Source organism: Drosophila virilis, chromosome 4 (assembly GCF_030788295.1).
Source record: "Drosophila virilis strain 15010-1051.87 chromosome 4, Dvir_AGI_RSII-ME, whole genome shotgun sequence".
Classification (NCBI taxonomy): Eukaryota; Metazoa; Arthropoda; class Insecta; order Diptera; family Drosophilidae; genus Drosophila; species Drosophila virilis.
Genome location: NC_091546.1, coordinates 10,462,681 through 10,478,077, shown reverse-complemented (window position 1 = coordinate 10,478,077; position 15,397 = coordinate 10,462,681). Strand labels below are relative to the sequence as shown.

Here is a 15,397-nt window from a genome sequence, read left to right as displayed (position 1 = left end):
GCTATTCACAGTGTATATATATGTGTGTGTGTGTGGCAAACAAAGCAACTAGAGCCAGAAGCAGATCCACATGCAGCTGCCCCACTCCATCACGAAAGCCAACCACCCCGCATCCAGTTCACAGCTTGCTGAAGAATCTGAACAAGTGCCAAAAGCTGATTTCACTGTAATTACAATTCACACTCGCAGCATATTCGAGACCGGGAAAGTCGGGGAATATCCCCGTAAATGTGTTCTTTTTGTTTGGCAGCACTTAAGCAACGCCCCCACCAATCCACCCACAACCCACCCAAAGCCCAACACACTCTCATCCAAAAAGGGACAGAAGAGAACAGAGCTAACTTTTTGTGTGCCAGTTGATGATGGCGATGAGCAGGAAAACCCACAAACAGACACACCTACTAACCGACAGTAAGCAGAGAACTCTTTCAATGGATGGCCTGGCCCTTTGGGTGCTTGGGTGGTTGGGTGGTTGGGTGGCTGTATACGCGCTGAACGCGTGTCAAGCCTACCACTAAGTAAACAAAGACCAAGCCCTGCCTGGCAGGGTAAGCAATAGAAATGTCACAAACAAACCGATTAAACAAGTACTTTTCAAACAAAACACTACGGCAAAAAAAAAAGCCGCCCACTGCCTGCAAAATGTTCAGCTAAGAAATGACCGAGGGTTGACAAAGTTTAGACATCGAGCAACCCTTTAAGTCTGAGATCAATAAAGTTGCCCAAAGTGGGCGACTTTTCAGTGCGGCCTTTAAAATGTATTTTTCCATAAGTTTCTGGTCACGCGACTGCTTTGTCCCAATTTCATCTTCTCGCAAATTATGCTAATGCGCCTTAAGCCTATTGGTGTCAATTAAATAGTATTTCACAGCATTTCATTTCAATGTTTTTTTTTGTGTCTGGGTGTGAAGGGCTTACCAATGGGGCTCTCATTCCCAGCTACCGAATGTCAAATGCAATAAGTTTTCGCCTGTGATGCGATTAGTCGGTCAACAGGTTAGTCGATGCTCTGGATCGACGCACTGAAAGTTCCCACCCAACAAATTGGATCTGTGTTTCGAACCCAGGTTTTGGTTCAATTACAGTTTTCATCACATAAATGTCATCGCTTTTAATATCTTATTAATCTAATGATGAATACCGGAGGCAAACACAAATATGATATCCGATTTTGGGAGATCTTTAAATATTTTAATTGAAGCAAATCCTCAGCTCTGTATTAGGTACTGTGCTGCTAAACCACTAAAACAATTTACGGTTCGCACCTTGGGCATGTCACCTGCTCGAAGTCCACAAAAATTAACCTTAAAATTGAAGATTTACACCTCGAAGCCCTGTTCGGCATAAATCTATGTGTAATCATGGAAACTGCAGTTTCCCGTGAAAAACGTAAAATCAAAGAGATGTCCAACAATGAGAACTTTTCGCCCAGTTACTTGCATAATCTGCTGTAAGCCCATGGCGATTACAAGGCATTGTATAAGAACGGCCAGTGTATTCATGAGATACATGGACACGGACATGCAAAGCGAAGCGAAGCCATGTGAGCTACTGACCCAGCAAAGTACACATAATGCCGAGTACCCAACGGTGACCACAATGGCGTTCCATACTCGAGGGAAACTCAACAGCTGCTCTCGTGGACAGCCCGTACAGATGGGTGGCTGAGTGGCGTGGGCGTCTGTGTCCGGGCAACAAATATCCGTTTTGCAAATGAAACAATTGCGGTGTTTGACCAATTTCACAATTGATGTAATCCTGTAAATCGCTATATTAGCGACGGCGACGTGGACGAGGATGAGAAGCGAGAACGGGAATGGGAACGGGAACGGGAACGGTCGCTGGCATTGTTACGATTGTGAAATTGAAATGTTTTGAGTTCATTGAAGAGTAAACGAACACATAATTTGTGTTAGACCCGAAGGTTTATAATAATATTTTGCTAACCTTCTTTTCGCTTGTAAAAGTTCAAAAAGATTTCGCCCGCTCTTTGTAGGCATTTGGCGATTACCGACACAGATTAAGGGATGTTCGCCAGCATCAGTCTACTCCGAGGCTTGGCTATCCCACAATCGGCTTTTGCGCATGCGCGGCAGGTTCCTTTCGTTCCGTCGTCGTTTCGTCCTTTCGTCTATTTGCCCTGTTGTCCGGTCCTCTCATTGCCAATTCATACGATGGCAATTAGACGAGTTTTCGCTTTTGTTTTTTTTTTTCAGCCCGTAGACATATTTCGGGCATTTATGCCTCTGATCCTCTCTATCCCTAAATCTGTGCACTCGAACATGCGTCCGTAGCTTCATAGTCTTCTAGTCCCGATTCTCTCCGATTTGCCCATTGTGTCGCGTGTATTTGGCGCGTTTAAATAGATTAACCGCCTTGCAATTTGCTTGAATCGTATCTCAGATTGTAGCAACAGCTACCTACAACTTTGTATCCGAACGTTGACTCAGCTTTGCGTGCATTCTCATCTGCCTGCTGCAACTACACTCAGTTGCTTCCCTGGCTACTCCGCTTGTCTGTCTTAGATTTGCCTGGGATACAATTAGCTGTGGTCGTCTTTGTTTGCTGTCTTAATCTTTAGTAAATTAGTTCATTAAGAGGTTAATTCTTCACAACACCCACAAATTGTTCCCGACATGAATAGGAACTGCATTGGTTCTCACTCTTCTTCTATTGGCCAATATCCTTGTCAATACTTGTATATGTATTCCTGATAAACATTATGTTATGTCGTTTCGGAACATCATATCTCCGCGCGGAGCTATTACCCGAGATATTAAAAAAAATCATAGAAAAAGTTTCGATTTTCGTACCGACCTCGATTTTGAAAAAAAAAAAAAACGTGATGTAACCCCTTGCCATTTTGTCGATTTGGATTTCCTTTTTTTGATGACAATCGATAGAACTGATCCTTACGAGTTAAAAATGGTATAAAATTCCAAAATCGGGCATTATTTGACGGAAATATTCCAAAAAATCATCAAAAAGGTTGAATTTACGAACGAATCGGTTTTTTGTCAACAACATTTTTCAACCCATCGATGATTAATTTGTTTGAATGCCAGTTGATGGTAGGGATCCGTACGTATTCAAAAAGGTATAACATTTTGAAATCAGACATTATTTACCCGAGATATTAAAAAAAAACATCGAAAAAGTTTCGATTTTCGCACCGACCTCGATTTGGAAAAAAAACTTGATAATTTGGAAAGTCATATCTCCGCGCGGAGTTATGTCGTTTTGGAACGTCATATCTCCGCGCGGAGTTATGTCGTTTTGGAACGTCATATCTCCCCGCGAAGCTAATACCCGAAAGTTAAAAAAAAAAAATCATCGTAAAAGTTTCGATTTTCGCACCGACCCCGATTTTGAAAAAAATCGTGATGATTTGGAAGGTCATATCATATCCGCGGGGAATTATGTCGTTTTGGAACGTCATATCTCCCGCGCGGAGTTATGTCGTTTTGGAACGTCATATCTCCGCGCGGAGCTATGTCGTTTTGGAACGTCATATCTCCGCGCGGAGCTATGTCGTTTTGGAACGTCATATCTCCCGCGCGGAGTTATGTCGTTTTGGAACGTCATATCTCCGCGCGAAGTTATGTCGTTTTGGAACGTCATATCTCCCCGCGAAGCTAATACCCGAGAGTTTAAAAAAAAAAATCATCGTAAAAGTTTCGATTTTCGCACTGACCCCGATTTTGAAAAAAATCGTGATGATTTGGAAGGTCATATCATATCCGCGGGGAGTTATGTCGTTTTGGAACGTCATATCTCCGCGCGGAGCTATGTCGTTTTGGAACGTCATATCTCCGCGCGGAGCTATGTCGTTTTGGAACGTCATATCTCCCCGCGAAGCTAATACTCGAGATTTAAAAAAAAAAATCATCGTTAAAGTTTCGATTTTCGCACCGACCCCGATTTTGAAAAAAATCGTGATGATTTGGAAGGTCATATCATATCCGCGGGGAGTTATGTCGTTTTGGAACGTCATATCTCCCGCGCGGAGTTATGTCGTTTTGGAACGTCATATCTCCGCGCGGGAGCTATGTCGTTTTGGAACGTCATATCTCCGCGCGGAGCTATGTCGTTTTGGTACGTCATATCTCCCGCGCGGAGTTATGTCGTTTTGGAACGTCATATCTCCGCGCGAAGTTATGTCGTTTTGGAACGTCATATCTCCCCGCGAAGCTAATACCCGAGAGTTTAAAAAAAAAAATCATCGTAAAAGTTTCGATTTTCGCACTGACCCCGATTTTGAAAAAAATCGTGATGATTTGGAAGGTCATATCATATCCGCGGGGAGTTATGTCGTTTTGGAACGTCATATCTCCGCGCGGAGCTATGTCGTTTTGGAACGTCATATCTCCGCGCGGAGCTATGTCGTTTTGGAACGTCATATCTCCCCGCGAAGCTAATACTCGAGATTTAAAAAAAAAAATCATCGTTAAAGTTTCGATTTTCGCACCGACCCCGATTTTGAAAAAAATCGTGATGATTTGGAAGGTCATATCATATCCGCGGGGAGTTATGTCGTTTTGGAACGTCATATCTCCCGCGCGGAGCTATGTCGTTTTGGAACGTCATATCGTCGCGCGGAGCTATTACCCGAGATATTAAAAAAAATCTTCGAAAAAGTTTGGATTTTCGCACCGACCTCGATTTTGAAAAAAATGTGATGTAACCCCTTTCCATTTTGTCGATTTGGGTCAAAGTTTTGAATTAAGCACTTATGATAAAAAAGGAACTTAAATAACATTACATAAAAAAGTCGCAATAACCATGCTGTTACAATGCGAAGCAGACGCTCATGAATGTGTGTTTGTCAATATAAACAGAAATTCTTAAAGATGCTAAAATGAAAGATACTTGACAAATATCTAATATTTTAGAAGCAACATATCATGTTACGTGGCTCTAGCTCTTATTATTTACCAAAATGTTCAAGTCTCTAGCTCTTATATGTTGTGAGATCCTTTCGTTCATACATACGGACGGACGGACAGACAGACCGACGGAAATGGCTTGATCGACTCGGCTATTGATGCTGATCAAGAATATACTTATATACTTTATGGGGTCGGAGATGCTTCCTTCTGCCTGTAACATACATTTGCACAAATACAATATACCCTTATACCCATTTTTAATGGGTTCAGGGTATAAAAATTGCACATTTAACGCTGCACTAAAAAATGACGAGTCGATTTTCAACATCAGCAAACAAACTGGACATTCACATTTGCAGAACCAACAAAATGACAAATGAAAAGCTTGCTGATGCCTATTGCCTGCTGACTCCTCCAGGGCTTAGCCGTCGTCCTTAGTCCGGTCGTGCACTACGTTTCTCTTCGTAATGGCCTGAGCCTGGTCACAAAGGCCGTGCAAACATGGCACACACACACACACACACACATCCATATCCAAACGAGCACCAAATGGGCGGGCAGACTCTGATTATGCTAACTTTCAATGCAAAGCTGTTGCAGGATAGACTGCGACAGGACATGAAGGTTGAGTGGCGGCTATGTGAGCAGGGTAAAGGGGAAAGCACTGAGTAAATTGCAAACACAAATGCAAAACCTGAAAAAAAAAACAACAGTTGCTCACTCGAGAGTGCACGACTAGAGATACCTTGTAGCCAGTTTTGAGCTGATGTTAGAAATAAGACAGCTTGCCGCGCACTTTATCCTGTGGCTGTGCTGCTTGATGTTATTTGGATGAGAGTACAGAAAAAGTATGCAAATGCGTGTTTTACAATTTTGGGACTACGAATGGACGAACATGTTGATGCTGATCAATAACTGCACTTTATAAGGCCGAAGATCTCTTCCTCTGTCTATTTATTATATATGTCCCGAAATTTTAAGTGTGGCTTTTCAGATGACTTTTCAATCTTTAAACGCGATTATAGCCCCTTTAAACATTTTGAATAGGTTAAGACTCAACTCCAGACTGGCCGACTTGGAGGATAACCTGCTCTCCAAATATGCATTAAAATTAATTAACATACAAACATTTTTATATACATATTGCGCTTGTGCTCTTCCTCTTTCATCCGCCAATTATGATAAATGAATTTCTAAATAACTCCTTGTGCATTGTCCGAATAATATACAATATTTAGCGACTTTTTATTATTCCTTGAGCAATGAGGTTTATTTTTAGCTTGAAGTTAAAGCGCATGCATAACTCTGTGCTTCATGAACTTGGAAATATGGTAACCAAAACCAAAATATAAACACTTTATTCGAGTGTGCTCGACTACAACATCCCCTGCACATAATACGCTTTGAATGCGTTAATTTATAAAATATAGCACAATGTATAGTCCAGAAGCATTCCTGTACTCGCATATTTGTATCTTGCGTATATGTACCTGTATTTAAGCATTTGCAGAGACATGTTTTGTTGAATAGCTCAGGTTCAGTTTAGTTCAATTATTGTAATGTGCCGAGTATTAGGGACAATTTGACTGGTCCCGTTTATTTGCGCATGTAGTTCAGCCACGTTTAAATTATAAAGCAACAGAATGGCGGCTGCGAGTCTGTCGTCATTGTCGTCATCGTGGTTGACAGACGGTCTGTTTATTTCTTGGCCTTTCCGTCTCCCCGAAGAGTTGTGCTTTTGGATGTACAAGTTGCTCAACTGCAGTGGAGCTGCGCTTTGACAGTGCAGGCAGCGAGGATTCGACGCCGTGGACGATGTAGAGGCAAACTCCAAGAGCAAACAAAATCAAGAATGTCGCGTCGTGCTGTGCGATATCATCAAAATGAATATAAGATTATATTTGCCAAGTCGGGGCGACGGAGCAGTAGACATCTGGAGACCCCACGTTTGCAGCCGGCTGATGGCGGAGGACGCCATTGCCATTATCCGACGGCAGAGTCGAGGTGAAAGATGTGCAAACAAAGACACTGATAAAACGAAATGCCAAACGGCAATTGAAATGCATAACAAAGCCATGCACACTGCAGGATCGGAGATGGGGTAGAGTTGGGTAGCTGGGGAGCTGGAGACGGAGACGGAGACAGAGACAGAGACTGAGCCCAGAACCTGGGAATGGGCTCGTTGGACAAGTGAAAGAGGCGACGTCAACTCTTTCGAGTGGGCGACCAGAGGCGCTGCCATTTCGGTGTCTGGCTGCGCTTCTTGCAGATGCTTGCCGAATCCGCCGGGGGCGAAGGGAGCTCAAATCAAGTGTGAACAGAATACGGCCAAGTTTTGGCTGCCACTTTGCGTGGCCGCTTGAGAGAGGTGCGTCGGCTCTTAGGGGCGCGGCGGGCGGCGGGTGACGGGTACTTTACCTAAGGCAACACTCACCCATAAGAAGACAGCCTCTACTACTATCTCTTTCTCCCTCGCGCTCTCTCTCTTTCCATCTCGCTCTCACTCACTCACTTCGTGCAGAGAAATATTTTAGGGGCGGGCTCTGCGCTCGCTCTCTGTAAATTATTCCAATTCGACATTTTGTGTGAAATTCATAAAGCGGTTGACGTCGCTGCCGCTGCTGGCTTCGACGTTAACAGCAACAGTAACGTGAATGCTGTTGCCCCATCCAATCTGAACGTCATCATGATGTTGCCGTAGTCCTTTTGCCTGCTATGTCCTGGCCAGCCGCAGCCCTCGCATGCCATCTCTTTCGCAATCGCACAGACCAAAGACAGTGCCCGGAACGCGTTTAAGGGTGGTTTTCCGCACCCCTCGTGCTCAGGAGTTTGCTCAGTTAACAGGCCCAGTCAGAGTCACAGTCACAGTCACAGCAGAGTCCCCTCGTCGAGTCGGCAGAGTCCTTTTCATAATTCTTAAGGCCACACTGCCTCGTGTTTGCTTTCATTCCGCTTCGGTCGCTGAGTCTGTGCGGAACGTTTATCAACGCGTTAGTGCCAAAAAAAAAAAAAAAAATAACAAAAATAGAACAACACAATTCAATAAGGAATAAACTTAAAAACTCTCGGAAAGAACGAAGTTTTAACCAGTCGACAAGTGCACAGGGCTGAAAAATAAATAAACAAAACGAGAATATATTATACAAAAATTGATTGATACATTTGTGCTGGTGAATCGTGAATAAATATATCATATTATATTCAGAGCAGGGCACACAAATTGGATACGATTGGGCAGCGCCTAAATATGGTTTACTTTGTACGTACCTCAGCCTTGTTTATTGAAAATAAAATAGTTAAAAGTTGCGATGTGTCGCAATTGTTTATGCATGGAATGCATTATTTAACAAAATGAATTCTTGGAAAATATTTGCAATTGTAGCTGGAAGATAAATGAAATAGGAAAATATTATTCGCATAATCGTCTATTACGTGTAGATTAGTTGGATTTTAAATAATCAATTATAGTAAATGTTGGTCAACCTATTCGGTGGTCACCCGTATGTGGGAAGGGTCTGTGCTTGAGTTTGAAGGGGCCACTGGAAAACTTATATTAGTCCGCATAAGTTTAGTAAAGCAAGTGTCAAGATCCAATTGAGCAAGGGCGAGGGTTAAAACTAGGCCGCCCCCATAGGGCAAGTCTTAATGGAATTAATGGCACTTGAAGCCGGGCAATCCACAACACTATTATTCCCAGCTCCAGCTCCATATGCGAGCTACTTACTGAAGCGTCAAATAAAGTTAATTAAAAACGGCAGTCGCATGCATCGACGCCTGGCAAGGAACGGGCACGGGAACCCGCAAGGCTGAGGCCCGGGCTGAGCCGAAACCCAAAACGGATGTCGCGCATTATGCACACTCGAGAGAGCAGGCGTGGAGATGGCGACCGAGTGTAGCTTGGAGATGGTAGACCTTACACTTGCATCCAAGTGTAAACAATTTAATGAGGAGCAAATAAAAGCAGTGCAAGACCCGCGCCAAAAATATGCTGAGAACGCGACTCTCAAAGCATGTGTGTGCGAGTTTGTGTTATGATTGATTTAGCCGAAGCGATTTATGGCAATATGCTGTCAAAGAGGTGATCTGGTTCCTGGCGACTTGGTGACTTGTTGGCCATTGTTCTGGGCTAGTCGAGCGTGGTTAAAGCACGGGTTAAGAATCAAGCAAGCCCACAATCAATAAGCGGACCTATTAAAATTCTATAGGGTATTTTGCATAATTTTTACATGGCTGCGGTTTTGTTTTAATTGCAACCCGCTGACTGGGCAGCCACAAAGAGTGTGTCCTCCCGTTGAGCTTTGGAGGAACGGGCAAGGGCACGGGCACGGGCACGGGAACGGTTGGGAATAAAATTGGGATTGGTAGTGAGAATGGGGTTAGAGGCATGTAACGCCCCTGCGACGATGCTGCGTTTGTTTGTATTGCTTTAGATTTGCCCTTTCACTTGACTGAGCAGCTTGTAAGGCGGCTGCCAACAATGGGGCGTATGCTCGATATTAATTGATGACCCGTTGCTTATTTGCATACACGACTAACTAAATGCCTTTGTTTCTTCTCTGCAGAGTCCGCGTGGCATGCAACCGTGTAGTCCATCGGGTGTTGTCGCTATGATGCCGCCATCGAAAAGTCCCATCATGGAAACTGCCGCCAGTGATGGCAACCAAGCTAGCAGCGATGCCAAGCGCTCGTGTCCACTCAAGTTCTCCATTGCCAAGATCATGGAGCCAGACAACAAGCAGGCAGCGCCGCCCTCTCTTTCCTCGCTGCAACAACAACAACAACAACAACAACAAGATCAGCTAAATCAGCAACAGTCTGAGGAACATGCTCTGCATGAGGAAGAACCACGTAATCCGGATACGTACGCGGATTCGGAGCGCTCATGCAGCCCCATTGAGGTGACAGGCGATGAGGAGCCGACAGCTATGACGGCAATCAACTACGACTCGGCCTTCAAGAAATATGTGCCCGGCTCAAGCTTGGGTTCCGCCACAGTTGCCGGCTCAGCTTCGGCCAGCGCAGTGCAGCAGTTTGTCAGCACGCGGCATCAGGAACTGCTGTCGCAGTATCCCTTGCTCTACTATGCGCCCAACCAGCTGATGTGTGCCGCCGCCGCCGCCCAATACGCGGCTCTGACTGCCCAGCAGCAGACGCTGGCCAGCGCGGCGCACATTAGTAGCTTCACAGCCTCCCTTAACGCCACGCTGCATCATTCGCAGACGCTGCGTCGCAACTTGGGTCATCCACTGGCGGCAGCTGCCGCTGCTGCTGCAGTGGCTCAGTCTCAGTCTCAACAACAGCCATTGGCACCGCAGCAGAGCCTGGAGAAGTCTCCTATCCGGGCTCCACATGTGCCCCAGCATGCCAGCCTGAAGCGCAAGCGCTCGCCCCAAGGCGATGTAACAACGCCGCCATTGACATTGCCGTTGCCGTTGCCGCCGCCAGTTGGAACATCGTCGCATTTGTCGGTTGCACGGTCGCGGTCGCCGTCGCCGCACGGCTCGATGGAGGACAGCAGCCCGGGCTCGGCCAATGGGGGCAAGCCGAAGACCTTCTCGTGCTTGGAGTGCGGCAAGGTTTTCAATGCGCACTACAACCTAACACGGCATATGCCGGTGCATACGGGCGCCCGGCCGTTTGTGTGCAAGGTGTGCGGCAAGGGTTTTCGGCAGGCGTCGACCCTGTGTCGCCACAAGATCATACACACCTCGGAGAAGCCGCACAAGTGCCAGACGTGCGGCAAGGCCTTTAATCGCAGCTCCACGCTGAACACACACGCTCGCATCCATGCCGGCTATAAGCCGTTTGTGTGCGAGTACTGCGGCAAGGGATTCCACCAGAAGGGCAACTACAAGAACCACAAGCTGACCCACAGCGGCGAGAAGGCGTACAAGTGCAACATCTGCAACAAGGCGTTCCACCAGATCTACAATCTCACCTTCCACATGCACACACACAACGACAAAAAACCGTACACGTGCCGGGTCTGCGCCAAAGGATTTTGCCGCAACTTCGACCTGAAGAAGCACATGCGCAAGCTGCATGAGCTCGGCGGAGATGGTCTCGACGATGATCTGCCGCCGGCCTATGAGCGCCGCCGTGAGTACACCAGACGCGAGCCGCTCTCCAACTACAGCCAGGCCAGCCAGTTGACGCCGGACTCCTCCTCCGGCAGCCTGTCGCCGCCCATCAATGTTACCACCCCGCCACTGTCCAGCGGTGAGGCCAGCAACTCGGCCTGGACGCGAACAGCCTACCAAGAGTCGTCGGCGGCCAACGCGGCCAGCAGCCACTTTCATCATCATCTGCAGGCGCCGCCTGGCGGCTTGCACGGCGATTACCCAGGCAGCTCCCCGTTCCTGCAGCTGGCTCATCCCGCGCAACAGCAGCAGCACCAGCAACAACGCCTCACAGCTGCTGCCCTCGAGAATGTGCCCTTCATAGCCAAGGTATTTTGACAGAGATACTATGCGGAAAACCTTGCCAGTTGCACGGCAACGGTAACGGCATCGTCATCAGCATCAGCATCAGCGCCGGCAGCGGCGGCGGCGGCGGTGGTCACGAGTTCTTTGTCCAAAACAATGCCAACGGCAACCAAGTCCGGCACAAGCTTGAGCAGCGATCTGCTGATCGATTGACTGCAGCTCGTGTCGGCAGCGGCAGGTGCCACAGTCCCACAGGAAGGTGCCACGTGTGGCCAGGGGGAAGCACGTGATGCCGCCTCGCCGGAGCTCAGCTGCACGACTCTGGGCAATGCTGTGCGTGCGCTAAATGGTCTCTTCTGAATGCGTCCCCGGAATTTGTCTGCCCCACCAAATGGTTTCAACACAACCTGTGCAATATTCAATATACAATCCCTCACTCAAAAATGAAAAAGAATGTCGAGCTATCTATGCAGCACATAGGCTAGGAAAATAGTATGTGTGATTTTAAGAGCAAATTAATGTCGATTTTATTTATACAATTGAAAATAAGTAACTTAATTGTTTGTTGACAAGATGCACTCTCAAGTCATACGCGTATCTTGCCTCAATCTAATTAATAAGTGTGTATTAAAGTTAGTTAGTACGAAATGCAGCCCGGACCGATTCCCGATTCCCCGGGCGTCGTTCATATAGGAAATTAAATCTGCATGTCGAATTGTAAATGTATCATTAAGTTCAAGGATTCAAAAATAAAAATATAAACAACAACTAAACATACAAATATCAGCATCATACTAAGTATATGTATATTTATGTATTTATGGATTGGTTGAAATGGAATCAAATTTTATCGAGATCATTGAAATTGTTTAGAACTTAAGTGAAATTATTGATCATGTTTAAGCAATAAATCAATTCTTCAATATAACTAACCAGTTTTCTACTTTACTTTACCCCAATCTTGGAACTTATATTTTACTTAATTGGAAAATGTATATCCAATCACATAAGCCATATATGTTCCTCATCATCATCCCACAGTCGTCATTCCATCCGCCTGGTCTGTCTTTGTCAATTAAAACTATTCTCTCAATTTTCAAGCTAGAATGTATATAGGTTCTCACTGGAATCGAACTCTTTAATAAAACCATATACTTCTAATATTCACACAAAATATTATCAACAACGGAATTATATACAGATTGTCTTGGACAATCTTGGACGTCGTATGAAAAAAAGAAAAAAAATTGAATAAATCAGATATCCAATCGTTAAGACATTCGGATTCGAACTGTTATATGGCTGTAAGATTCCCTGAAGACGGTTGCCAACAAATTTCTAAGTAAATTGTTTAAATATATCAAGCACGACTTAAGGTGCATTTTGTTTTCATTTAATAAACGTTTCAAATGTTGTATGTTTTCATAAGTTCAATTCAAAATCGAAGCCACTTCTATGGTGAATAACTTAGCGATATCAGCTTTGAATAAACAGACGATTTAGATTGGAATTCGGTTGTGGGGAACCTAGGGAGCCGCTAGCAGAGCCTGTTCTTATCCTTTAGACTTGTTCAAGGATACCAAAGAAAAAAAAAGAACTTAGACTCAGATGATATGCTCAACGCATCTGCAATTTAAATATGCAAATGGAATGTGGCGCTTTTTAATGAAAACAATTATTGCCGCATTTGCGTAAGAGGCGTCTTAATGGGCTCAGTCGAATCGGGGCTAAAACAACCCACGTGGAATTTTCGCAATTTAATTAGTGGTGAGCTGGTTGGCCACTCTTACGGTGCTCCGTCCCAGCATACGCCATGCCCATTTGCATTTCACTTTGATCTCAAAAAAAAAAAACAATGGTAAAATTATTACGAAGATGGCGTCTCTGCGACTCCGCGTTTTACTGCGATTCAAACTCTCGAGGTTGCTCATAAAAATGCAACACAGAGTCTACGTGGTTCCCTATCAACAGTTGTTCTACTTCTCACCTAAGGTGTAGAAAGCGCCAACGACATCGTATTGGGCCCCCAGAGGCGAGAATCTAATCTGGAGTATATGAGACATAATGATAAACAGGATATAGCATTTCATACTTTTGCATTAGTGGTGGTTCCATGTCGAGAAGCTTTGCACATATGTTATTATATAGGGTTATTCTTAATGTTACGAATATAAAAGTAAGGGTATTCATACAAGAACTTGATTAATGGCCGATCATTCGACCCCGACTTTGAAAAAAATCGTGATGATTTGAAAGCTCATATCATATCCGCGGGGAGTTATGTCGTTTTGGAACGTCATATCTCCCGCGCGGAGTTATGTCGTTTTGGAACGTCATATCTCCCGCGCGAAGTTATGTCGTTTTGGAACGTCATATTTCCCGCGCGGAGGTATGTCGTTTTGGAACGTCATAATGTATAACATTTTAAAATCAGACATTAATTACCCGAGATATTAAAAAAAAATCATATCCCCGCGGGGAGTTATGTCGTTTTGGAACGTCACATCTCCCGCGCGGAGTTATGTCGTTTTGGAACGTCATATCTCCGCGCGAAGCTATTACCCGAGATATTAAAACAAATTCATCGAAAAAGTTTCGATTTTCGCATCGACATCGATTTTGAAAAAAAAAACGTGATGTAACCCCTTTCCATTTTGTCGATTTGGGTCAAAATTTTGGATTCCCTTTTTTTGATGACTTGGCCCTTGATACTGATCTACCCCCTTTCTTTGTGAACTTGGAGAGCTCTCTTTCTAAGCGTTACAAACTTCGTAATGTGAAATAAGTTATTTAAGTGCTGAAGAACTAACTTTTTTTTGATGCCAATCGATAGAACTGATCCTTACGAGTCAAAAATGGTATAAAATTCCAAATCGGACATTATCTGACGGAAATATTCAATAAAATCATCAAAGAGGTTGAATTTACGAACGAATCGGTGTTATGTCAACAACATTTTTCAACCCATCGATGATTAAATTGTTTGAATGCCAATTGATGGTAGGGATCCGTACGCATTCAAAAAGGTATAACATTTTGAAATCAGACATTATTTACCCGAGATATTAATAAAAAATCATTGTAAAAGTTTCGATTTTCGCACCGACCCCGATTTTGAAAAAAATTGTGATGATTTGGAAGGTCATATCATATCCGCGGGGAGTTATGTCGTTTTGGAACGTCATATCTCCCGCGCGGAGTAATGTCGTTTTGGAACGTCATATCTCCCGCGCGGAGTTATGTCGTTTTGGAACGTCATATCTCCCGCGCGGAGCTATGTCGCTTTGGAACGTCATATCTCCGCGCGGAGTTATGTCGTTTTGGAACGTCATATCTCCGCGCGGAGTTATGTCGTTTTGGAACGTCATATCTCCGCGCGGAGTTATGTCGTTTTGGAACGTCATATCTCCCGCGCGGAGCTATGTCGTTTTGGAACGTCATATCTCCGCGCGGAGTTATGTCGTTTTGGAACGTTATATCTCCCGCGCGGAGTTATTACGTTTTGGAACGTCATATCTCCCGCGCGGAGCTATGTCGTTTTGGAATGTCATATCTCCGCGCGGAGTTATGTCGTTTTGGAACGTCATATCTCCGCGCGGAGTTATGTCGTTTTGGAACGTCATATCTCCCGCGCGGAGCTATGTCGTTTTGGAACGTCATATCTCCGCGCGGAGTTATGTCGTTTTGGAACGTTATATCTCCCGCGCGGAGTTATTACGTTTTGGAACGTCATATCTCCCGCGCGGAGCTATGTCGTTTTGGAACGTCATATCTCCCGCGCGGAGCTATGTCGTTTTGGAACGTCATATCTCCCGCGCGGAAAAATCATCGAAAAAGTTTCGATTTTCGCACCGACCTCGATTTTGAAAAAAAAGTGATGTAATCCCTTGCCATTTTGTCGATTTTGGTCAAAATTTTCGATTTCCTTTTTTTCTTGATGCCAATCTATCGATCAGTTCTATCACTGATCCTTACGAGTCAAAAATGTTATGAAACTGCAAAATCGGACATTATTTGACGGAAATATTCCAAAAAAGCATCAAAGAGATGGAATTTACCAACGAATCAGTTTTTTGTCAACAA

The 15,397-nt window shown here is 44.7% G+C and overlaps 1 protein-coding gene across 2 annotated transcripts in view; it reads left to right on the top strand.

The window, feature by feature from the left end:
• The window catches only part of erm (earmuff), a 30,518-nt gene extending 18,258 nt beyond the window's left edge, over positions 1-12,260 (top strand). Inside the window, exons 1-2 of one of the 2 annotated variants that reach the window (XM_002060366.4) lie at positions 7,783-8,148; positions 9,452-12,258. In XM_002060366.4, coding sequence (XP_002060402.2) covers positions 8,137-8,148; positions 9,452-11,347 — 1,908 coding nt within the window. In that variant the 5' untranslated portion in view covers positions 7,783-8,136 and the 3' untranslated portion in view covers positions 11,348-12,258. Of the gene's footprint in view, positions 1-7,782; positions 8,149-9,451 lie in introns of those variants that run through there. The other variant, XM_032438607.2, reaches the window with a different exon arrangement.
• The last annotated feature ends 3,137 nt before the right edge of the window (positions 12,261-15,397 follow it).